The following is a 23,651-nucleotide window of genomic DNA, read 5'->3' on the forward strand; positions in this document are numbered from 1 at the left end:
CATACATTTCCCTTTTATGGCTTACAGCCTTATACCATCTGCCCATGAGGCATACAATCTGATCCGTCTAAAAAGTACATGCGAAGTGGCAAGCCCAACGGTGATCCTGAGACTCCATTACAATCTGCTCTAATGGAGTCGATAGAAGCGAAGGTAATAACTACCGACGATCAAACTTCTTTCTGTCAATGCAGACAGTGACGCATGGATTTGATCCTTCCTTGAATCCGAGATGATCCAGTCTGCTAGATTCGGTATCGTCATTAGGTGCACAAGCTCTATGAGATACCCTTTTCGGTTAAAGACCTTACTCCAAGTTGTAGAACCTTTCCCCGCGTTGTGGAGAGGTGCCGACCTTGGGGAGATCCTTCCCTGGAATTTTTGACCAAGTCCCTTGCATGTATATCCAAATTGAAACCGTCCATTTGCTATGTCTAGACTAGTCCATGATAGAGCAAGTCCCTATGCCATCGCTGGTTTCTGTCTCGTCAACTGGATCAACTACGGACTAACCCATCGTTGATGGTGACTGGAGACCCGGATGCCATCTGCCGACAACGCCCGCAAATATACCTTGAGCGTGACGATGAAGCGTTTGAGAGAACGTTGGCAAGGAAGTTGTGCCTATTGAGACAGCAGAGCATGGGGAACGGACCGATGCAGAGAGGCAGACGTGAGTATGAGACTTGCCATTGATCGATTTTGCAAAGCCATGAGTATGTAGTGGAGTATAAGACTCGAGATATCCAGTGATAGCCGTTAATTGTTTCCGATATCTTGGTCGCATTTAGAATACACCATGGACGTTTTCCGCCATGGTTTTTTAGGGCGTTGGACAACGGGCGGACGTTAGCCGGCAACTTACTAGTGAAATGCCAACTGGCATGGTGGCGCAATAAGTGATTTAGTGAACTCAAGATGTAGTTTCTTCAAAGGGGTTCGGTAGAGATTTATATTATTCTGTCAAGAGAGAAAAAAATTTTTTTTCCAAAACTTCAAGCCAAGATTTCAAATAGACCAGAAATCCAAAAATCCATCCCCAACACCGAGCTATGCGCAAGTCAAGCAGAGAGAAATAGAACCGAAACCTCAACCCACGAACTTAGCGATTAAGCAAATGAAAATTAATCGCTGTTCTCCCTCTCCAAATTGATGGATATAGCAGACACACAAAAGAAAAATAAATGAAAAGAGAGTAATTAACCCAGAACACCCCCTTGCGCATGGATGAACAGCTGTAGTATGGCGACGATTCGAGCATCGATACCATGCACATGGATGGGGAGTAATGCTGTCTGTTTGATGATCGTCAGATGATATTTCCGACTATGAAACGAACGATGCTTGGCTCCTGTTCGCGCATTGAGTTGATGAACCGATCAAATTCGGCGACGATATGCTGCCCTCCTGGGAGCTAGTAGGCTTGCCTCGCGAAGAGAAGATTGACAACCGACGGGAGATCCGTTGGCTCATTCCTCCTTTCGGAGACCAGTTGTCGAAGGAGATGATGGACATGGACCGCGGCCGCGGGGGTCTGTGGGATGTCACCGGAGCCTCTGGGCGAGATAGGGGAGTCGTGAAACCGGGTCCGTCGTAGAACATTGTTGAGCGACGCTTGAGTTTTTCGGTAGTTTGGCGAGCGTCCATTGAAAGGTCTTCACGAATATCGCCTAGGACTTGCGACACTCGACGAAGTAGTTTAGGAGGTTTGCTATAGATGGAGGGTTCTCGCTGCTCTAGGCCGTAGACTTCTAGAGGGGTTGAGTCGGTTTCATCATCCATGGGGGACGAGTAAAACCGAGCATACTTGACAGCCATCGGGGCTCGGCGGGTATTCAGTAAAAGTGTCGATGTGGGGGGATGTTGGTCCGGTGAAGAATGAGACTCCGATGAGACGCTGGAGGAATAGGAACTATTTGTTGCCGATGAACTCAACATGGCTTCTCTGAGATCTTTCACGGGAAAAGAGAAGAGAAAGGGAAAAACAAGGCCACAAAAGGGTATTCTGATGGAATTCCGAAAAAGACCAAAAGTGGATCAGAGACATCAATCTTTTAGTTCCGTCACACTTAGATGACTTGGTCACTTTTGTTTTAGGGGGGAGGAGGAGGAGGAGGGAAGGGTGGTTTTTTTTTTTTCTCTCTTTTGATTTTTATCGGATTATATTGCACTACTCCGTAGTGCACATCTCAGCTCTTTTTAAGTTGTCCCCATGACTATTGACGCTGGAGGATCTATTGTAGAAGCAAGATTATCCATGTGGAAAGACACTCGCGGGGTGATCAGATCATGTCTCAAAGATCTGACAACGCGGCTTCGATCCAATGACGCTGCAGTATAAAGCCACGATGTACGGAGTAGCCGATGGGATATTTCCCTTCGTCCTCGGACGACATTTCCCAAGGGGCAAAAGTCAGTCCGGGAATTGTGGATTCGGCATTGCTGATTGGTCCGATGCCCGCTCAGGGGATGGCGTCATGGGTCTATACTGGGGGGGGGGGGGGGGGGGGGGGGGGGGTGGGTTTTTTATAGAAACTGCGGAAGCAGACGCGAATTCAGAGACATGGGACATTTGAGACATGTACTATGAAAATACATGAAGGTAAAAGGTGAAATACCAAGGTGTATACAGAGAGTACGGAGTACTCTGCAGTGATTTGTTGCTCCAAACCACATCCCCTGGCTGAGAGAGATCCACAGGAGTACAAGAACCACAGCCACCAATGAGCCCATTCGGAGTCATCTTAGCTGATGCATTTACTCCATATCGATCGTGCCATAAGTACCCCAGATGTCTCGGCGAACACGCTCCGATTACATCACAAAGCGTAGGTTGGTATCTATCGATCTCCAGTCAGCTGAGGCACTGGGGATAACCCCCCCCCCCCCTTCTAAAAAGAAAAAATCAAAAAACAAATCAAAAAGAAACTTACCAAGAGGATGGCTGCAGCTTAATTGTGGCTTCTGCGAGTATTTGCCCTCGAGCTCATTTCGGATCGTGTTCAGTAGCTGCCGATAACTCTGTTGTGGCCACTGTTGCAGGGATTTAATAAACGCCCAACTCAGTGCACCACGCGCCTGTCCGTCCTGGAAGGTATCCGCTCTGGTTCGGGTTTAGTTTGAATTCGGATGGAATGGGTTTAAAGCTACACCACTCACGAGGTTTGTGTGTCCTTGGACCCTGAGAACATCACAACGTCGGCCGGAGAGGTCTTGGTCATGATTGTGCGCTCCCGGGCCGACTCACCATTGACTGCCTTTTTGAAGAACCCGATGGCCGTGGAGGCGACGCTGGAGAAATCGCCTTGTCCATACGAAGTGAATGCACTGAACAAGTCCTGGGCTGCCTCCTTGGCCAGGTTGGGCTCCTTGAGAACGCCCTGCGTCGAGTAGACGTACGGCAGATCCAACGCAGTGCCCGAGTGACATGAATCGAAAATCGCCGTCAATCGCACTCCGGGCCGCAGTGGGCGCACCATAATGGCATGCATTTCATCGTCAACAATGTGACCGGCTTGGCGGTAATCCAATGGGTAGATGACATCGTCAAATCCATCGTCCTCGTCTCCATCTAGATCGGGAGTACGACCTCCATGGCCGGAGAAGTGGATGAACAAGGAATCGTTCGGGTGGGCATCTTTCACGAGCCACTGCATGGCACGTAGAATGTTGGCCTTGGTGGGGAGGCTCATTGGGTTTCGTTGGTCATCGGTGAGAATGACCATGTCCTCCCGCTTGTACCCGAATCTCTGGGTCAGGAAGTTGGACATGTTAGTGACGTCGTTGATACAGCCTTTTAGTGCATTCGGCTGTCCTGCATAGTTGATTCCGATTAGCAGAGCCCGGCGGCGACCGGTACAAGCCGAGTACTGGAATCTGTAGCTTGAGGGAGCCCCTCCACCGAATTGCTGGAAATTCTGGGGTGGGGTTGGGGGCAGATTCGGGGAATGTGCACGAGAAAATCCTGTTCGATGGTCAGTGGTGCCGTTGCAAACGTTTCTTGGCCATGTCAAAAGAATTGTTACCATTTTGCGGGGCAATCAGGGTATGCTGGTGGGAGGGAGGACGAGAGGGGGGACCATACGGTGGGGTAGCAGAGGGAGGATACTGGGGATACTGGGGATACTGGGGATACTGGGGATACTGGGGATACTGAGGAAATTGTGGATAAGGCGATGGCGGGTAGGGGGAATGGCTTGGGCCTGGATACGATGATTGGAGATGATAACCGTAGGGCTGAGGATAGGGCTGAGGTGGGGGTTGCCATTGGGGAGGTTGATATCCTCCCCATGGGGGTGACCCTTGTCCTGGAGGAGGATCTGGAGGAGGATAATACATCTTTTTCAACACGATGTGACTTTTTTTTTGCGACGACCAGGGAAGAAAACAAAAAAAGGTGAGAAATTGAGCCGTTTAAAAGGATTTCGGCTGACTGGGGTGGGTCACGCAAATCGGACCTTTACACCTTCCCTGGTGCCCGGGCACTTGGAGTCTTTGGAGTCTTTGGAGTCTAGAACGGACACAGATGGGAATCTTGTGATCCATCATCAGGACTATAGGTAAATCCCACTAATTCAAACTCCCGGTACTGACTCCATCAGATGAAAGGTATTCTATCAGAAAGTAAACAAAGAACCCTGAGGCTGCCAGTTGTTCGACACTTGGTCCATGAGAGTCATCTGATCATCTCACCGCTTAGTCAAAGAGGGCATGAGATTGGCTGGTGCCCTGCGCTGCTCGAGTTTGGTCTCTGATGTTTGAAACACTGGGAAAGTCCATCTTCGTGCTTCTATAACGACTCCACTGAGGATAGCGGACCCCACCCTATGGCCCCCAAGGACTGAATGAGGGGCCTAATTTACTCCCGTATAATGCCGCGATGACAACTCAAAACGGTAGATGGTCTGTCCTGGTGATCTTTTGGGTTCGTGAGCGGTGCTAGGGTCTGATGTAAGCCATCCGGATTGTACATCTAACCAGTTCCTCAGTCCAGAGATCAATGATCAATGAATGTCGTAGAGAACGACGGAGTAGAGCCGAGAGATAAAAACGCAAGGATCTAAGCCCTGTGATCGTATTCTTCACTTTGTGGCCTCAATCTTGGACGGATGGAGTTCCCAAGGACCACTCCATCCCGCCAAGCCCTTTTCGGATCTTGAGGCTCTGCTCTTTTAGTAAAGGGGGATTTAATTAACGATTCCCACAGTTGAGCCTCACCTAGTCTCGCCTCTCTTGGAACTTAAAAATCTTGTTCGGTCCGGAATTTTTGAGCGATGGACTTGGGCTGGTTTTTTCCGATTTTCTCTGACTCTCTTGAGACTTGAATCATCAGACTTGGTCCACCTTTTTGGGTTAAAAAAAGAAACCCCCCCCCCCAACAAATCATGACTCTAAGGAATTTGGATACTCTTCCATTTGATGTATTTTATCAGATCGCGACCTCGCTGGATGACCGTGATTTGGTAAACCTCAGTCGCACCAATCGTACTCTCTATTCTCTATCGCAAAGCGAACAGATTGCCCGCAAAACCGTCGAGGTAGGCCCACATCGCCCCTTGCGGGAATACACAAGGTTGATCCCAGGTTACAGAATGTTCTACCTTACAGCAAAGAAGGTCAAGCTGCTCTGGCAGCCCATTCGGGGTTTCGAAAAGCTGTCGGGCATCGGCTGGCTATTCACGAGGCGGTCGCCACGGCAGATCCATACTCGGTGGTTTGCCTAGGCTATGGGGCTGAGTTTCTTTACAACCAAGGCTATTTGTGCTACCGTTCCGACTATTGGATTCGGGTGCTGGACGTGCATGGTACTGCGTTCAGGGAGCGTGTTCTGGACCTCCGCGAGGTGATCCCTCGACTGCCGCCAACTGGCCCCGTAGAGCCGGGAGCTGAAGATCGGGTGACGCTCTTGAACTACTGCGACAATATTCTCGTCTTTCGAGTGGCCGATCTAAATGCGACCGAGGACGCCTTGCTCGTGGTCAATTTGGCGTGGCGGAAAACTCACCAGGGACGGTTCCTGCTCCATGGGGAAATCCCAGCATCGGCCCCCATTTTTGTACGGCACTGCGGATCCTACATGTGGTATGGCACCTTTAGCTCCACCGATGGTTCGGATGGTGTGTGGTCTATCACTGGGGTGGATCTCGAATCGTCTCTATCGATTGACGTCTCGCTCGACCGCGTGGTCGATGGCGATCTTGGCCAAACACTGTGTTTTGAGATACATGATGAACATCTCTATGCAGTTTCGACCCAGCGGGTCGTCGATAATGAAGTACACTCCTCTTTTTACCATTGGTTCTGCTACGCTCCTCGCGAAGACGGCCGCAAATGGAACGGCCGCTTGTGGCGCCGAGAGCATCAAGAAGGCCCGATCAATGAGATGTGGACTGATCTTTCAATCCGCAAGGATGAGACGACGGGCCGGCCAGTCATTCTTGAATGCCGCCGTGAGTGGCGCGATGGCAAGAGCGAAAATCACCGTACATGCTACACACAGCGACTCCCCACGCCAGAAGAAGCTCTAGCACCCCTTTCAGGCGGCACTGGTGACAATCCCTCCGGGGTGTCGATGGATGATGACCTGGAGAACGAGCACCCCTACTATGAGCGACCTGCAAAGAGGTTGCGGCGGAATTACCATGCCGAGTATGAGTCTGGCTCTACCAAACGGCAGGAGTTCATTGCAGCTCGCACCAAGCACCGGAGCTACCACCTCGGTGCATCCGCCTTTGTTGACATTGTGAACGACCCCACCGGTAACAGTTTACGATCCCGAGATAGGATCCGGTTGCGTACGGTGTCGCGCAAGCGCAAAGGTCCTATTGACGAGGAGGGAATTGAGGGACCTCGCAATCGATTGTTCCAACCCACCCAGGTAGGCCCAGATGGCTTACCCATTGAAGGCTCCGAAGAACGCTTTGAGTGTCGTGGTGTGCGTATGTGGCCTCCAGATGACGCCCCGCCTGCATTACAAGAGTTGCTTTGTCCAAGTCCGCGCACTGGATCTGTGAAAAGTATTGCCGACGAACGCTCCATCATCTATTCGATTGACGCCCCTGGACTTCCCCCCCATCAACAAGCTCTGATCCTCCTTAACTTTGATCCTCATTTTCAAATCCCTATGACGACACCCCTTCCCACTGCTACCTCTCCTCCAGAGTACCAGGCTCCCCGGGAACTGTTCCCAAAGACGCTGAAGCCACCACCTCCGTATTTTCCTTCATCCAACTTGGTGAAAGACGCTCCACCCTTTTATATGGGTATCAAGCGCGGGTACTATCTGCGTGGGATAAGGGATCGATTTTGGAAGACTCTTGATCCATAATCCAGCCAGACAGGGTCAACTACCATTAGCTGTCTCAAGGTGATCGGTTTACTACCAATATCAAACACACCTTACATTTTGGAATCAGCTCCAAGTCAACCACGTCAACTTGGTCTGCTCCGTCGTATATGCTTCCATTTGAGCAGCAACCCGATCGGTCAATTCGGGCATCTGGGAGGCCTTGGGCAGCATATCTCATTTCCGATTTTACCATTGAAGATTACTGACAACTGGGGGCCTGTTTTGATGTATAGCAAGAAGGAACGCTGTCAAAAGTCGAGGGGCGGGGGCTCATTCAATGAGATAGTGATTGCATCAAATCAGGGAGTTGAGAGAAATCTGGAATTGACAATCATTTGACCAACGGTATAACGCAAGCAAGAAGAGTAGATCGCAAGCTAGACCTTGGTGTATTTCAATGACACCTTGTCCATTTAAAGTCCATTTACCGAGAAAAAGGCCGTGTTGGATTCCGATATCATCGAAGACCATGAGAGCATGCCGAGAGGGTTTGTCTTTCAATCAAACATGGTCAATCTATCTGAAGGAGGTAGGAACCCTTCTCCGCTCACCAGAATCTACAACTCCGCATCTTCTTCCTTCAAAGGTGTTTCCGACTGTACTCGAGAGCGGGGTTCGATCAGAACCACATTCGCCATCATCGTCCAATCAAAGGACCTTGGCATGGGTTATTTCTTATTTGTTTCAACTTTGCAGCTTCATCTGGAACTGTGTTGATTTCAAAATGGTAGGATCTGTCATTTCGCTCCTTGGAATCCCCGCTAATCTTGGTAGTCGAGTTCAACTTTCACGTCAATCCCTGTTCTGGATTTCTCTCAGGCCCAATCCCCATCTAAACCCACCTTTCTAGCAAGCCTTCGCGAGGCCCTTGTGAATGTTGGGTTTTTTTATCTTCGAAATGCCCCAATTTCGGTTCAAACCCAAGAACAATTCATAGAAAAGGCCCTAGGTCTTTTTGAACTACCACTTGAAAAAAGGCTTGAGATCGAGATGGTCAATAGTCCGCATTTTCTGGGCTACTCAAGGCTTGGTGCAGAAATTACGGCGTTGCAGCCTGATTATCGTGAACAATTCGATGTAAGCGCTGGGGCTCTATCGTTGGAGTTTACTTTGATTCTCCCTTTTTTTTTTCGGAAGATTTTTTTTTTAACACCCCTGGTCAGTTTGCAACCGAGCTCCCTGCACCTGGTCCAGACGAGCCTTTGTATAGGAATGTGGTGGGTCCTAACCAGGTAAGATCGGAATATCTTTTGTATCTGTCAAGACTGATCATGTTAGTGGCCGGATGAAACGGCAATCCCTGGATTTCGTGAATCATTCGACGCATATCTGTCGGAAGTGAGCAACCTAGCAGAGTCATTCCCAGGCTTGATCGCAGAGGCGTTAGAACTCCCGTCAACTGCATTCGATCCGGCTTTTGACAGCCCGCAGCAACACAAGCTGAAGTTGATCAAATACCCTCCCCCACCTGGAACTAGCAATGCCGAATTTCAAGGGGTTGGTCCTCATAAAGATTCCGGATTCCTCACGTTCCTTTTGCAGGGCACCCCTCACCATGGTCTCGAGGTCCAAAACAAAACCGGGACATGGATTCCTGCTCCGCCACTACCGGGAACGTTGGTTATTAACATTGGCCGGTCCTTAGAGGCCCTGACGGGGGGGATCTGCACGGCGACCACTCACCGCGTAAGCTTACGGCCGGAGAACTTTCAAGACATTGCGGGCTCTCTAGGACCTAGATTTTCCTTCCCGGTCTTCCAGGGAGTGAGTCTGGACCTGTCGGCCGATACGATCTCTTTGAAAATCCCAGCTCAGATTCGTGACTTGGTGAAAAATGACCAGGTCCAATCGGATGCCGAGGCAACTTTTAACGAAATCTTCCGTGGGAGTATTGGCCAGGGCACCTTCATTGCTCGAGTGACCAGTCACCAAGATGTTGGACAGCGGTGGTATCCGGAAATTTTAGCGAAAGCGTTGAAGGGTCAAAAGGATTTTCTGAGCTGAGTTGATACATGACCATGATACCGTTTGATGAGAGAGAATCGCAAACCTCTACGCCATTCAGACCAACGGTGTATAGGAGAGTTGCATAGCACCTGCATGGCAGTGGTGAGGACCATCCCTACACAGGGATGTTTTATGTTGAAGATTTTTCAATCTCTCATAGCACTTCCTCATACATTAATCGACTGTGCACTGGTTCATTGCGCTGGCTTGCTACAACAGTATCCCCGTCCACCGAGGGCATCTCCAATCTTGTTAAAAGATGACAGCTGCGTCATGTCAATCACTTCCATTTTACTTTGGATACTAATCTCCCCGGAGACTATGATTCGTATGGGTTGACCAACGTTCTAGCTGAGCGCGTTATCTGAGAAAAAAAAGCATCATTCCTTTTGGGGCAGATCTAACACGGCCTGAAATGCCCCAGGGTGCATCGATGATCTTAGCGATGTCGTCCACGCGTCTAGAGACACGAGCCAGGGAAATCGGTGGTGCTGAGAGAACTATTCAGCGCAACATCCCCACAGACCACAGCCTTGAAAAAGGCCTGAGCCACCACCAATGCACCGGCTCCACTGGTATGCGTGTGGTCCAAGGGGAAGTACGCATCGACGGCAGTCAGGCCGAGAGTCTGGAACCGGTCTGCCACATAAGCCCCATGGTCAACATAGGGTACGCCGGCCGCCGCCGCGGCTAGCTGCGCATAGCCCACAAAACGCGACGGGCTATAAATGAAAGTTCCACTTTCCCAGGGGTTGTTGGGTGTTTGACTCGAGATGATTACATTCGCGCCCTTGGCCTTGAACGCCTTGGTGGCATTCTCTATATATGCCGGGAATGTCAACACTGTCTCGGCGACCCCATTGTAGGTTGTACTACAAATCTCGCTGCCTGTGCCAGAACAATCGGTACGTCCATTGTCGGTGGGAGTCAAAGAGCCACCGTCGTTGTGCCCGAACTCGATGACCACCCAATCTCCAGACTGAACTACTGCGGCGATGGTATCAAACCGACCCTCACGTGTATATGACCTTGCGCTACGGCCGGCGACAGCTTGATTGGAGACGGTGAGTGAGGTATAGGGCGTAACATATTCGCCCCACCCTGGAAGTATTAGCAAGATGCTATCCTGGAGGCCTCAAGAGGACAGACATACCCGCAGTGCGAGCTCCATTCCCCCCCTTTGCCATAGTCGAGTCACCAGCAAAGTAGATGGTTGCACCCAGCACACTAGGGATGAGCGCGGAGAGAAGAAGAGCCGATTTCATGGTGAAGGAATACAGAACAAGTTCCGAGTGAAAAAGGCTCGGTCAGTGTTTCTCTGTGCAATCAGCAGATTCTTCGAGATTATATATCTTCAAGCCATGTGAAGCATCAGCTTCGATACGTGGGAAAATTGACACCCTCAGTGGGGTGTAGATCTTGCGCAGTTGTCGAGTTTCATGGCGTTTCGGAGAAAAGCCATATGAAACATGCCGAGGGCTGGAATGTGGAGACCCGTTGATCGTCGGCTTCTGATTCATGGAAACTCATCAGAATAAAAAGGTCGGAGTACTCCGTACACGGAATTGAAACAGTGCATAAGGATGGGGGGTAAGACGTCGGAAATTTGTCCTAAAACAGATGATATGTGCGGATATACTCCGTATATAGCTGAGCACGGTCGATGTGGCGATGATGACATTCCTTGGCGAAAATACAGGTGGTTTTGGTTAGAATTTGAGAAATCTTTAGGACCCTTTTTAACTATTTGAAATATATACAGTGGGAATAGTCGATTTACAGTTTCTCGAATGTTGGAGTACGCTTTTGCAACCCAGACAGCAGAGCTGCCGAGATATCCTGAGTCTGCAAAGCAGTGCTATTCCATACGCTCGTATAACGCAGTCCATCTTGCACTGAGTGGTCGCGTGAGAAGTTCAAGATCTCCTTGGTGCCTTGCACGGCCACGGGGCTTTTGCTGGCTATCAAGGAGGCGAGCTTGAATGCGGCCGCAATGGTGGCTTCACGATTGTCGTACACCGCATTAACGAATCCCACCCGCAGCGCCTCCTCCGCGTCAAACTCGCGCGCTGTCAGAGCGACTTCCTTTACCCACCCGTAATTTCCGACCACCTTGGGGAGTCGGCTGAGGGTACCGATGTCTGCTGCAATCCCGATATCAACCTCCTTGACTCCAAAGCGGGTGTCTCGGGCACAGAGACGCACGTCCGTCGCCGTTGATAGGTCAATGCCGAGTCCCAGTGAGAATCCATGAAGAGCAACGATGACGGGCTTTTCACAACGCTCTACTGCCGTGATGCAGTCCTGGAAGGCAGTGAGATAGCGACGCAAAACGGCTGCCTTTCGAGCTGGGTCGGCCTTAGCATCTGACGACAGAAGAAGTTCTGAAGCCGCTTTCATATCCAGCCCGGTGGTGAATGCCTTCTCTCCGGCACCGCTGAGGACGACTGCGCGAACGCGAGGATCTGAGGAGAGCTTGTTGAAGATCTGGGCCATATTTTCCCACATACTGAATTTAGAATTTTAATTTTTTTTAGATGATCTGGTCAAAAGTCAGGAGAGATCTAGCGCTCACACTTCGATGAAGGCATTCAACCTTTCTGGACGATTGATTTCCACATGGGCTAAATGTTGATGATCGGGGGGAAGGTGTACGGTAAAAAATTCAAAAGAGTAGTTGTCAGTCATCTTTTGAGAAATGTAACTGTTTCTGGACAGGGAGAGGGAGAGGAAGAGGGAGAGGGAGAGGGATAGTTTGGAGTACAAAAGGGCTGTTGTTGCTCTGCGGGGGACCTCGGCACTTGGAAAGAACGTGATAAACAACCAAATGACAACTCTGAATACCTTGAGATACTGTAAGACGTCCTGAATGATATATGGTCTGGTTTTCTTAAGCGCAATTCCAGGAATAGCTCCAGTTTCGGAATATTATATAACTCAATATTCATTAAATTACTGATTTGCATGTGTCGAGGCCCCGGATCATGAAATTATCCAGCCTAAATTAGGAAAACAATATGGCATACATTAGAAGTGAGTCGGTGGAAAATTTTCGCAAAAACGAAATAAGTTCAAGTTCCATACAAAATCATGGTGGAATCTGTGTGGACGTGAAGGAAATGGCGGTTCACTCAATTGTGATCTTCTTGGAAGTAGCGGCAGAGGCCTTGGGCACCTCAATGGACAGGATACCGTGTTTCAGACTGGCTTTGACATTGTGCTGATCGACAGAGGTCGGGAAGGAGAAGACTCGCTGGAACTCGCCGACTGAGCGCTCGCTGGCCCAGAACCGGTGAGTGAACTTGGTTTTGTCGGTCTCCTTGCCTTCCTCGGCCTCGGCTGGTGGATAGGAGTTGTGATACTCGCGCTCAGTGCGGCCCTTGACAAGCAGAGTCTGGGGGTCGGAGAACTCGATATCGATGTCTTTTTGATCGATGCCAGGCAGTTCGCCATCAAAATGGTATGCCTCTTCACTCTCACGAATGTCAAAGCGGGGAGAGAACGAGCGAACCGCGGACTGGTTGCGGGAAGAGCGGTGGTCATCGTAGTCGTCAAGGAGACGGAAAAGAGGGGCGAAATCGCCAGAGCCAGGGAAGCTGGCACGGAGAAAAGACATGTTGGATGTTGAGTAACTCGAGAGAAGATATTTAATACTGTAAGCTGGTATGTGCAGGCTGTGTCGAGTGATCCTTGAGGAATTTATATAGCCATAATGCACTGGAAACCTGAATGTGCCATGGCACAGAAATACAACACACAAAGACCGTCGCTACTTCCAGTGTAACCTGTCGTTGGCATCCAGTCGATGAATGTCGTGACTGTTACCTTATGCAATAAAGGCGCAATTGTCTGACTACAGTGCATGTGCCCACGGTGTCTTCCAAGGTTATTGGAGAGTGACATGCTACAATACAGTGTTGCCTGTGGTTATCCTTGCCGGAGGAAGGATTTCTCCGCTGCTTTGGTTGATGTGCGTCGCAAATATTCGATCATGTCACATGCCTTTGATTTATTGCAAGGGTACAGACTCGCCAAAACGGCCTGGAGTTGGGATACACAGCATGGTGAAGTCTGACAAGCCTCGAGTTGTGCAGTCTCAATCATTCCTTCCACTGCCGGAGCGCAGTCCCCACGTTATCATTGAAAGTGTTCTCCCTGCAAAGTGGCCAGGTACTCATCGGTCAGGGAAAGGACGATTGAGCGAGGTGGTCGGACTGCATTCAGCCACTGAATACCAGTGAAGCCTTGGTGCGATCTTTTGTAACAAGCGGTGGGAGATGGGCACACCAATGACAGTTTTCCGCAAGTACATTGTGGACTTGGAATATGAGGACCAATTGGCTTTCCGTCGTGTGTGTAGGCCTTGCGTTCGGTGCTAAATAGCTCGTTCGATCCCTATTCAGATTCAGATTCATCTAGCTGCATGATTTTTTCGTCAAGGTCCTGCCAAATCTGTGAGCAATAATCCTTGAGTAGCCCTTCAAGAGCTAGGGTGTAGTGGATACCTGATCAAGGCGAACCTTGAGGTTCTGTAGCTGGCTCTCCTTGATGACCAGGTGGTTCTCATCATCCAAATCCTCCACTATATAGTCATGTCGCTCTTCGTCATACTTCAGGATCATGGATTTGATCGAAGGATCGCATTCGATCAGCAAACCTGCGAAGGATAAATGTTGTTAGCAAGACATCCGAAAGGCAAGAAAAAAAAAGGGGGTAGCTGACCTCGGACGGCGCGTGGCATCTTGGAGAAGAGGTGTTGGAGAAAGGAAGGAGAGTTGCGGAGAGAAATGAGGTGGAGAAGTTCGATGATGTGCCAAGACCTTTTTGATCACCAAACTTCTCTCCATGATCTCTTAATGACAGTATATTTTGTTCTCTACAAGACCCAAGACCTCAACTTATAACCACTGAGATTCTTACTCTTGAGATTCTTACTCTTGCTCAACATTCCAATCCTCATTCCCCTTAATTCCACCTAATCCCAGCCTTGGCAACAAGTCGAAACCAAAGCTACAACACTACCTAGGAACAGCCTTAAAAACACCAACACGACATTGGTCATAGATTTAACTGGTTATACTATACTCTAGACCGGCTATATTCATGAAGAGGGACTAGCTGTGAGGCAGTTCACGGCACTTGATGGAGCCGCGAGGGCAACCAGTGAGACACAGACTCGGGTATTGGCAAATTCATTTGTTGAAATACAGCAAATATACTATGCATGCATGATACCAATAAATCCTTGATATTCTTGGAACTGGCAGAAAGCTTCTCATTGTGAAAGCGACGAATCGCTGGGTGACCCAAGACGAAGACGGTCTACTCCAGCCCAAAAATGGTTAGCCACTGGTGAGTGACCCTTGTTAGTACCTTGGCTAATTAGGCTCGAGAATAAACTAGCTCTTACCTTACCACTGTAGCTTAGAATCTGGCATTTTACTTATCTTTCAATGGGATGATGTGACCTCGTCGGTCTTGACTTTAGGTACTTCCCAAGTATATGCTGGCGGGGCACGTAGTACAAGGAAACGAGGCCACCTCATCACTTAGAAACGTAGCCAGTGATCTCTCTATTTAGTTCCTATCAAGCAGTCTACTCGTGCGCGTTATGTCCTAAGATTGTAGTGTCGGTTTTTCTTTTTTTTTTTTTACCGTTAACCTAGGCCCTATATCGAATTAATCTAGATCAAAAGTCGGAAATTTCAATCAGTGAGAAGGATCGAGTCCTTACCTGTTTAAATTTAGAGGTTCTCCTCCTGCTATCTAAGTTGATCCTACATGGAGTGAGAGATGTTATAGGACTTGATTAGATCCAAGCACATTAGAGCAAGAGCGTTGTCCATGACTTTGTTACTAAGCCACATTAGACTATCATAATATAGGTTCTTCCTTTATAACCTTGTACATCGGCTACCACGCCTGAGTTAGTATAGATAGCTCGTAGGTAAAAGTTAGGCTAACAATATCGACAAAACTCTAAAGCTTAGGCTTCATATCAACAAATGGACTTGATCATAGATAGTGTTATAGGGTTCGTGTTATTATACACCATCTATCGTATTAAATCCTAGGCCACGTAGAGCCGCTCGAGCCTATCCGGAATACCTTTCTAGCTAAAAGATTGGCACCTCGTGTAATTGTGAAATTGCTATGAAATGTCCTATGGGGTCTAAGAGCAACCTGATCTAGGAGTAAGTCGTACAATTCTCATTTCCCTCTCAGGTGGCGTGTTATGTAGCCGACTGGCAACAAGCTAGCAAAAGCCGACATCAGAATAGCAAGTAGGGGACCTATACAGGCTGAGCTTATTTTGTGACTATTATGGTGCTGCTGTAGAGCAAGATAGCGGGGGTTTTGGGTGGGTTTAGCTGAATGACGATATCCAAATGGGGTTGCAAATTGGGCTTCAACCAGTCTGGCTCATGGCCAGGCAGATTCGTAAGGTTTCGTAATATGTCCATAGCGAGGACAGGGACAATGAATGCAAGAGCTGTTGCTGAAAGAACTTTCTTGTGGAGATAAATCACAGTCGATCCGATTTTACTCCTCTAGAATAGACCGAACGATGCCCCGGTTCTCGACTCGATGATAGTATTGATTCACGCTCACGAACCGAGAATCAAGTGCACCTTGAATCTGTAAAATCTCCCGTAAAACTGGCCATAGAGAGCAATCGTCGATGGTAAACACAGAGCCTCCTAGATAATGTTGGCCCTGCAAAATACGTTCCCAATCCTCAATCCCGTATTCAAACACACTAGCTGGATTGGTGGCACAGTGCTGACGCCAGTGTGCCAGAAACTGGTCGATCGTTGACAGGAAATTACCCCCGCGTAACGAATCTACACCTGGCCGTGAGATCTCAGCAGACCGGTTGGCCATGTGTGCTAGTATAACGGAGTCGCCTGCGATTGTTCCTCCATCGGGCGTTTCATATATTGGCAGTTTCATTGAGTGAATATCTCTAGCTCCCAGTTGCTCATAGTTGGTGATCAATCGATATCGAACGCCGCTTTCCCCCAGGCAGAGACGCACACGCAAATTGGCTACAAGATCACAGCCAAGTGCTAGTTGCCCTATTGATGTAGTCAAAAAGTTGACCACATCAAAGCCCCCACCGTACACGGCATTCCAATTGAATTCCGTGTCACGATTTTCCTGGCCAAACGCACCAATGAGGCGTGCTGTTTCAGCAGGATCCCCATGGACCACAGTGCGAGCCTGATCCAATGTCTTACTGACAGCCCCTTGTCCCCAGATTGTGTTGGCTACAGGGTCGATGAAAGTACCAATTTGACGGAAAGTTAGGGAGATGCGCTGCCCGCCGTAGGCTTGCTCCTCCGTAGACCTGGCTGCATTAGGGCGCTTGTCAGCCCGGATGCCATGGAGCCATCGCAAGTTCGTCTGTGGACCGAGCACAAAAAGTGACTTGTGAGGTAGAGGCACGCGCTGGGTTGTTCGACAAGGTTCAGTGCCTCCCTCGTGCTCAGATGCCGAGGCCTTGGTACGGAGAACCATCACCCGTTCAGCGCCTAGACTGACGTTGCAAATGAAAGACCCTGGCACAATATCCAGCGTCTTATCTGAGTGCTCTGATATGCGATCCTGTCCATCACGATAAAGCTGAATGAGCACATGATTCAAGGGATGACCTAGTATTTGTTCAACAGCCATGCGTACTTCATCAACCGCCGGGGTGAATGGCTTGAAGGGTGGGGACTCGTCTGCCGGGTGACGATATATGGGTATGGCTCCATCAGGTCGAGGTTGGCCCTGGACTGCAACCAATCGGGGGACTTGACCCGACAGGTGGTACATCTTCCGCCAATCTACCTCCGCATTTATACGCTCGAAGGCGTTTGCGGCCAAGTTGACGTTTTTCACGAGGCGCGAGTCGCCCTCCCCAATCTTGATTTGAGACGTGTTTCGTATTTCCGCGACTTGTAAAGGTGTCGTTCCCCCGCCAGGGTGAGGTCCAGTTGAAGGTTCTTTTGGGGCGTCTCGGCGCTTCGGACGACGGACGCGCACGCGCACCTTCTTTTGGTCTTCCACTGGACCCCGCCCCTGCGCAGCAGTAGTGCACTGTGCGCGAGAAAGACTAGCGTATTCCAAAAGGCTCCGGTCCTCTGGGTCATGCGAGTCATCCGTGGGAGAGGTGTCCGCGGTATTCCAGAATTCTAGACCATCCATGATGCTCTCGAGACCAGCCGGAGTTGCTGACCTCTTAGGCTGCTGTACACCTTGGCGAGCGATTGCCTCAGTCTCATCCCAATCTAGCTCCTGAATGAGCTCTCTAGCGGTGATGCCAGTCGCTCCCAGGATATCTGCCATGCGTCGCATTGCTTCTTGATGCCGCTGGAAATCGCGGAACCCCAAGCAATCCTCCACAAGAGTTACGGAAAACCCATTGCGGACAGCATCCAAAGCGGTCGCAAACACAGAGACATTGGACAACGAGCCACAAAGGTACAATTCGGTCACAAAGTGTGTCCTGAAGGATAACACAAGGCCAGGGGACTCCAGGGCAGAGTATCCTGTCTTGTCTACTACGGCGTCATGCTGGGCGTTGATGGCGGCCAGAATCGGTGCGGGGAACTGATATCCGGATGTATGCGGGTCACAGAATAGCGAAGAGTCGGCGGAGAGAAAGGCTTCAGGGTCGACAGGTTCAGGTGCATCATGGTCCGGCCCGACTTCAATTACATCCGAATCGAGCGTCTCCTTTCTGCGATGTGGCTCTCTATCCAAGACAATGCGATCACCAAAGTTCCAGTCGACAGTTGTCTGGGGAGATTTATATTGCGAGCGTACCCAAACTACATCGCCAACTCGACGGAATGCAGATGCCAGTTGTGGGAGGGTTTCGAGAATATCTGGTGTATTAGGGATATGTAAAGCGCCGGACGGACGGACAAAGTCGTTTTGAAAGTCAAGTAGTAACAAGGCCTTCCGGGTCTGGATGGTGGGCAGATCCCCGAATGAGAAGACACTCATGCTAGACTAGAAACGAGAGAAATTGGACAGACCAAACCATATGGATTTGAAGACGTGGGAGATGGAGAGACATTTAGCGGCCTGAGGCAGAAATGGTACTTTAAGGAAAGGAACGACCTCGGGAGTGCATGTACGATCATCATCACGTGTCTTTGTACAAGAGTCTGGACTCTCCTGATATTCCCGGAGATGGCTCCTACTCCGGGGAAAAGATCTATGAGATGAGAGCCATTACCTACCGAGTACGGAGTAATGCTTGTCGCACTGGGAAACGCACTTCATGACATAATATGTTGTCACCCTCCAATCAATATAGCGGCCGGTGTCGGTGTGGGTCTCCGGGGAGCAAGATCAGCTCTCCGAGAATTGTGACGGTGACTCGAATCGCCCAGCCATGTTTGCCCATTATTTAAATTCCCAAGCTTCCCCGGTCCATTCTTCTTCTTCCCCTTCACTCTCCACTCGTCTCTCTTCCATATCTTCACAATGGCTTCTCGTGGTCTTCCCCGTGCCCTCCGTCTTGCCCGTGTGGCCGCTCCTCGCTCGGTCATAACCGCAGCTCTCCCTCGCCCTGCTATCGCTGCCGCTGCCGCTCTCCCCCGAGTCTCCTCGGTCGTCACTCCCGTCCGTGGTATCAAGACCATTGACTTCGCCGGTGTCAAAGAGGATGTCTACGAGCGTGCCGATTGGCCCCGTGAGAAGCTCCAGGAGTACTTTAAGGATGACACTCTAGCCCTCATTGGTTACGGCTCCCAGGGTCACGGCCAGGGTCTGAACCTCCGTGACCAGGGTCTCAACGTTATCGTCGGTGTCCGCAAGGATGGTGCCTCCTGGAAGGAGGCCATTCAGGACGGCTGGGTCCCTGGCAAGAACCTGTTCGATGTCACCACCGCCATTCAGAAGGGTACCATTGTTATGAACCTGCTCTCCGATGCCGCCCAGTCCGAGACCTGGCCCACCATCAAGCCCCTCCTCACCAAGGGCAAGACTCTCTACTTCTCCCACGGTTTCTCCCCCGTATTCAAGGAACTCACCAAGGTCGATGTTCCCAAGGACATTGATGTCATCCTCGTTGCCCCTAAGGGTTCCGGCCGTACCGTCCGCACTCTCTTCCGTGAGGGCCGTGGTATCAACTCCTCCATCGCTGTCTTCCAGGACGTCACTGGTCAGGCCAAGGAGCGCGCCATCGCCATGGGTGTTGCCGTCGGCTCCGGCTACCTTTATGAGACCACCTTCGAAAAGGAGGTCTACTCTGACCTCTACGGCGAGCGTGGCTGCCTGATGGGCGGTATTCACGGCATGTTCCTCGCCCAGTACGAGGTCCTCCGTGAGCGAGGCCACAGCCCCTCCGAGGCCTTCAACGAGACCGTTGAGGAGGCCACCCAGTCCCTGTACCCTCTGATCGGTGGTAACGGTATGGACTGGATGTACGCTGCCTGCTCCACCACTGCCCGTCGCGGTGCCATTGACTGGTCCAGCCGCTTCAAGGATACCCTGAAGCCCGTCTTCAACGACCTTTACGACAGCGTCCACAACGGCACTGAGACCCAGCGCTCCCTCGACTACAACTCGCAGCCCGACTACCGTGAGAAGTACGAGAAGGAGATGCAAGAGATCCGCGATCTTGAGATCTGGCGCGCCGGAAAGGCCGTCCGCTCCCTCCGCCCCGAGAACCAGAAATAAATAATAATACCTTGATACCCGTGGGGGTTCAAAAATTTGATGATGTACTATGAATTGTTATTTTTTGGTTTTCAGGTCTACAATATTATTCTGAGGCTTAACCGGCCACCCCTACTACATTCTCCTAGATTTTTTTTTCTCTGTTCCTGCAGGTGTAGCGTGCCGAATCCCGGAGAAGAACCCGGGGTAAATAAAGGGCCACACCTGTACTTGTCTCTTTTCTCTTCTTCAACTCAACTCAAAATGACTTCGCCCGCTGTTGTACCTCAATCGCTCACCCCCGCCGCAATTCAAGCGGCACACGAACTCATCCAGCCCCATGTGCACCGTACGCCGCTGTTGACATGCCAAACGCTCGATACCATCGCCTCAACACCACAATCCACTGAAGCCTTGGTCGGAACGCCATTTGAAAGCCAAATTCCCGCTCGTCCACAATTTCGATTCTTCTTTAAGTGTGAGAACTTTCAACGAATCGGTGCCTTCAAAGCACGGGGTGCATTCCACGCATTGCTGCGCCTGTTGGAGGAGCGCGGGGAGGAAGTCAAACAGCGCGGGGTGGTTACACATAGCTCTGGTATTTTTCCGATCTTCTGCTGCACAATTCAAAATGATACTAGCTAAATCCTCCTTCATTCTAGGAAATCATGCACAAGCCCTCGCCCTCGCTGCCTCGACTCTAGGAATTCCTGCCTATGTTGTAATGCCCCGCATCAGCACGCCATCGAAGATTGCGGGTACGCAGTCCCATGGGGCGGAGGTCATTTTTAGCGGCTCAACAAGTGTAGAACGTGAAGCTGTGGTGGCAGAGATACAGGCCAGAACAAACGCCATTCTCGTGCCACCATATGATGACTTCAACGTCATTTGTGGGCAGGGTACAACGGGTTTAGAGCTGGAGGCACAGCATGCCGAACAAGCTGGGTCCCGATCTCTGGATGCGGTTATCACTCCTATTGGTGGAGGTGGTCTCAACTCTGGCGTGGCGACGTGGTTCTCGGATAAGCAGACACGCGTGTTCGGTGCCGAGCCCAGCTTTGAAGGTGCAGATGATTGTCGACGCGGGTTGCAAGCCGGAAAGCGAGTGGAAGCCGTCGGCACCCTCACTATCGCAGATGGGCTACGCACTCCCGTGGGACTACTCAATTGGGAGGTCATCTCCAATCAGAAGAAGGTGGAAGGCGTGTTCGCGGTCACCGAAGAGCAGATTAAGTCAGCCATGCGGTTGGTTATAGAGCGCATGAAGGTTGTTGTTGAGCCGAGTGCAGTGGTTGGACTGGCCGTGTGTCTCTTTGATGAGAACTTCAGGCGACGAGTCGAACAAGAGGGTGGCAAGGATGGATGGGATGTTGGCGTTGTATTCAGCGGCGGCAATACAACCGTTGAGGCAATTGCCAATCTGTTTACTTGAACTTTACAAGATCGAATAGAAACCATTTTCATAGATGAATATACACTTCGAATAGAACCGTTGAATCAACGATTGGGATCAGTCATCTCAACCCCAGAGTCACACACGTAAAATGAAAAGCTCCCACCATTATTCTCCTCGATTGCTTCCACTATACGACGAGGCCATTCATCACGCCCCCACGGATTGACCCATGCCGATATCTTCCCTTGCTGAACCACGCTCTGCCGTGAAGGGGCGTCTTGCACGGCTACATGAGCGGCCATACTCGGTGAAAATGGGCGAACAGAAGACCGGTGCACAATTAGACGCAATGTCGGAAAAGTGCCCCATGGTGCAGGAAGAGCCGGTCTTAGGGATGGAACAAGACCCTGGGACTGGTCGTAGTAACTAGGGCCAGAAGCCCGACCTCCTGAGATCGTTGCGGTATACACAATTGCACACTGAAAGTGACTCTGCAGACCCTTCAGCTCTCTCACCAGCTCGGTGTAGAGGTCTGACAAATGGAAACTTTGTTTTTTCTTGCGCTCAGAATCAATTTCTATCTGAGGACGCCCGATTTCTTCGGTCCGAGCGACTTCGTCACGCAGCCGGTCCTGCCAGAAGAAGGCCGTAGCACTGTCAACGGCGATCATTTGCAATTGACGTGATGCGGAATAATGTCGCGAGAGGTCGAAAAGGTACGAATCTAGCGTATGGATCGTGGCCAAAAGAGCGGATGAAGACTGCGGCCGAAAGACATGGACATGCTGCAGTGAAGAGACAAGCATTGATTCCAGATGATGATCTGACGTTCCTCCTGGTTGAGCTTGAGCCCCAAGACTTGATTCAGATAGTCCTCGTTGCTGCAGTACGATTCCTCGAGCCACGATCCTTAGTCTATCGGCATTAAATCGGTCGTCGGTATCTATGAATACCACAGCTGCCTCTTGGCCACCGACTGAGATCTCCCCAAATTTTCGAGGTAAGATAGCGATAGCCGTGAGATAGTACAGTAGTTGTGACTTCCCTGAAGCCGACAGGCTGCTTGAAATCTCCACAATAGGAACTTGCTGTTTCTTGCTACCCTCTTTTTCTGAGAACGACACATTGGCAGATGGGTCAACGTCTTGCGCTGCATGGATTTCATCCGGCCTACAAACCTGACCAGCCGAGAATTTATTTTGCAGCAGCATTTCCGCGTGGTCAGTGGTCTTCTCACTTAGAGATCGAGGTTGTCCATCGTTCACAGCATCTGACACGGCAAGTGCTTTCGGCGCAAAGAGTTCAAGCAAAGTGTCCAGAGTGGGCACGCCTGATAAATGTGTATCATGGCTTGAGTAACCAGCATTAAAGTGGACCAACCCAGAGAGGATCTAAAACTAGTCAACTCCATGCATTCAAAGGAATAGGAAAGCTGCAATACCTCATCCAGTCCCTCTTGGTGCACATCAGCTAGCGATCTCTCCCCGAGATTGGCTGCCATGGGTGAGTAATAATCTGCGTCATGGATCTAACATATAGTATATCTTAACCACGCCTCAATTCCAGTAACTAGATGCGAGCAAAACGGTAGAAGTGTAGAAGTGTAGAAGTGATGCGAGTGGAAACTTGAATGGCGCGGCTGACGGAGCTTCCGAACCTCCAACCTTTTTTCCCTTCAAATTCACTTCGAGTCTTTTACCTTCGACAAAACCTCCCCACTCTAGCTCCGTTTCTCATATTCACAATCACAAATTATAATGGCTCCTCTCGTCCCCATATTCTCTGCCGAATCCCTCCCCGATCATGTCAACACCGTCCGCCACAACTTCCAAGAGAAACGCCGTAAAGGCGAACCGGTCAACCTCAAGGAGTGCCCATTACTCGAAATGACACAATTCTCTTGCAACCCACCACAAAATGGGGTTCCCGAACCAGGGATTGTGGTGTGCGAACCTATAGTGCGGTTATTCCGACAGTGAGTCTTTGAACATCGCGTTCTAGTCAAATAGCAAGCTGATCCCGTAGCTGTGCCGGTGGATTAATGGTTGAAACAACAGCATGGGAGCCAACTAGGCTGACAGAGGAAGCGAAACAATGAGATAATCTTCTTTGCATTACAAATGCGCATTGGGCGGAGTTTGGCTATACGGGATTACAGCGATTTGCAGGTTTCAAGAATGAAAGTTGCATTCTGAATATTCATTCTTTTTGTGACTGCCATGGGGTATCTCCTCAGGTCAT

General features: G+C 50.2%; 13 protein-coding genes across 13 annotated transcripts; 5 read left to right on the forward strand and 8 right to left on the reverse strand.

Annotated features, from left to right (window-relative positions):
• Positions 1-1,326: 1,326 nt before the first annotated feature.
• On the reverse strand, positions 1,327-1,818 carry Pdw03_2291 (Amidase family protein; the record flags this gene model as incomplete). Its single annotated transcript, XM_014681426.1, has 1 exon — positions 1,327-1,818. One exon carries the CDS (start codon positions 1,816-1,818, stop codon positions 1,327-1,329), a length of 492 nt encoding a protein of 163 aa, XP_014536912.1.
• Positions 1,819-2,814: 996 nt separating this feature from the next.
• On the reverse strand, positions 2,815-4,338 carry Pdw03_2292 (metacaspase B; the record flags this gene model as incomplete). The annotated part of the gene is made up of 4 exons (XM_066100138.1): positions 2,815-2,840; positions 2,934-3,103; positions 3,160-3,964; positions 4,026-4,338. 4 exons carry the CDS (start codon positions 4,336-4,338, stop codon positions 2,815-2,817), a joined length of 1,314 nt encoding a protein of 437 aa, XP_065957865.1.
• A 1,046-nt stretch (positions 4,339-5,384) lies between these two features.
• Positions 5,385-7,327, forward strand: Pdw03_2293 (Cyclin-like F-box; the record flags this gene model as incomplete). The annotated part of the gene is made up of 2 exons (XM_014681428.1): positions 5,385-5,537; positions 5,591-7,327. The coding sequence occupies 2 exons, from the start codon at positions 5,385-5,387 to the stop codon at positions 7,325-7,327; spliced, it is 1,890 nt and encodes a 629-aa protein (XP_014536914.1).
• A 745-nt stretch (positions 7,328-8,072) lies between these two features.
• On the forward strand, positions 8,073-9,352 carry Pdw03_2294 (Oxoglutarate/iron-dependent dioxygenase; the record flags this gene model as incomplete). The annotated part of the gene is made up of 4 exons (XM_066100139.1): positions 8,073-8,075; positions 8,123-8,425; positions 8,512-8,580; positions 8,627-9,352. 4 exons carry the CDS (start codon positions 8,073-8,075, stop codon positions 9,350-9,352), a joined length of 1,101 nt encoding a protein of 366 aa, XP_065957866.1.
• Positions 9,353-9,815: 463 nt separating this feature from the next.
• On the reverse strand, positions 9,816-10,620 carry Pdw03_2295 (Rhamnogalacturonan acetylesterase RgaE; the record flags this gene model as incomplete). The annotated part of the gene is made up of 2 exons (XM_014681430.1): positions 9,816-10,456; positions 10,509-10,620. The coding sequence occupies 2 exons, from the start codon at positions 10,618-10,620 to the stop codon at positions 9,816-9,818; spliced, it is 753 nt and encodes a 250-aa protein (XP_014536916.1).
• Positions 10,621-11,131: 511 nt separating this feature from the next.
• Positions 11,132-12,043, reverse strand: Pdw03_2296 (Crotonase, core; the record flags this gene model as incomplete). Its single annotated transcript, XM_014681431.2, has 2 exons — positions 11,132-11,864; positions 11,931-12,043. The coding sequence occupies 2 exons, from the start codon at positions 12,041-12,043 to the stop codon at positions 11,132-11,134; spliced, it is 846 nt and encodes a 281-aa protein (XP_014536917.2).
• Positions 12,044-12,482: 439 nt separating this feature from the next.
• Positions 12,483-12,971, reverse strand: Pdw03_2297 (Heat shock protein Hsp30/Hsp42, putative; the record flags this gene model as incomplete). Its single annotated transcript, XM_014681432.1, has 1 exon — positions 12,483-12,971. The coding sequence occupies one exon, from the start codon at positions 12,969-12,971 to the stop codon at positions 12,483-12,485; it is 489 nt and encodes a 162-aa protein (XP_014536918.1).
• A 779-nt stretch (positions 12,972-13,750) lies between these two features.
• Pdw03_2298 (RNA polymerase II transcription factor B subunit 5) lies at positions 13,751-14,096 on the reverse strand (the record flags this gene model as incomplete). The annotated part of the gene is made up of 3 exons (XM_066100140.1): positions 13,751-13,798; positions 13,861-14,012; positions 14,078-14,096. The coding sequence occupies 3 exons, from the start codon at positions 14,094-14,096 to the stop codon at positions 13,751-13,753; spliced, it is 219 nt and encodes a 72-aa protein (XP_065957867.1).
• A 1,802-nt stretch (positions 14,097-15,898) lies between these two features.
• Positions 15,899-18,352, reverse strand: Pdw03_2299 (Isochorismatase family protein family; the record flags this gene model as incomplete). Its single annotated transcript, XM_014681433.1, has 1 exon — positions 15,899-18,352. The coding sequence occupies one exon, from the start codon at positions 18,350-18,352 to the stop codon at positions 15,899-15,901; it is 2,454 nt and encodes an 817-aa protein (XP_014536919.1).
• A 486-nt stretch (positions 18,353-18,838) lies between these two features.
• Pdw03_2300 (Ketol-acid reductoisomerase) lies at positions 18,839-20,035 on the forward strand (the record flags this gene model as incomplete). The annotated part of the gene is made up of 1 exon (XM_014681434.1): positions 18,839-20,035. One exon carries the CDS (start codon positions 18,839-18,841, stop codon positions 20,033-20,035), a length of 1,197 nt encoding a protein of 398 aa, XP_014536920.1.
• Positions 20,036-20,278: 243 nt separating this feature from the next.
• Positions 20,279-21,446, forward strand: Pdw03_2301 (Pyridoxal-phosphate dependent enzyme, putative; the record flags this gene model as incomplete). The annotated part of the gene is made up of 2 exons (XM_014681435.1): positions 20,279-20,612; positions 20,677-21,446. 2 exons carry the CDS (start codon positions 20,279-20,281, stop codon positions 21,444-21,446), a joined length of 1,104 nt encoding a protein of 367 aa, XP_014536921.1.
• A 65-nt stretch (positions 21,447-21,511) lies between these two features.
• Pdw03_2302 (DNA repair protein XRCC2-like protein) lies at positions 21,512-22,911 on the reverse strand (the record flags this gene model as incomplete). The annotated part of the gene is made up of 2 exons (XM_014681436.1): positions 21,512-22,801; positions 22,852-22,911. 2 exons carry the CDS (start codon positions 22,909-22,911, stop codon positions 21,512-21,514), a joined length of 1,350 nt encoding a protein of 449 aa, XP_014536922.1.
• A 256-nt stretch (positions 22,912-23,167) lies between these two features.
• Pdw03_2303 (Mitochondrial export protein Som1) lies at positions 23,168-23,508 on the forward strand (the record flags this gene model as incomplete). Its single annotated transcript, XM_014681437.2, has 2 exons — positions 23,168-23,385; positions 23,436-23,508. The coding sequence occupies 2 exons, from the start codon at positions 23,168-23,170 to the stop codon at positions 23,506-23,508; spliced, it is 291 nt and encodes a 96-aa protein (XP_014536923.2).
• Positions 23,509-23,651: the final 143 nt, after the last annotated feature.

Source organism: Penicillium digitatum, chromosome 5 (genome assembly GCF_016767815.1).
Source record: "Penicillium digitatum chromosome 5, complete sequence".
Lineage (NCBI taxonomy): Eukaryota > Fungi > Ascomycota > Eurotiomycetes > Eurotiales > Aspergillaceae > Penicillium > Penicillium digitatum.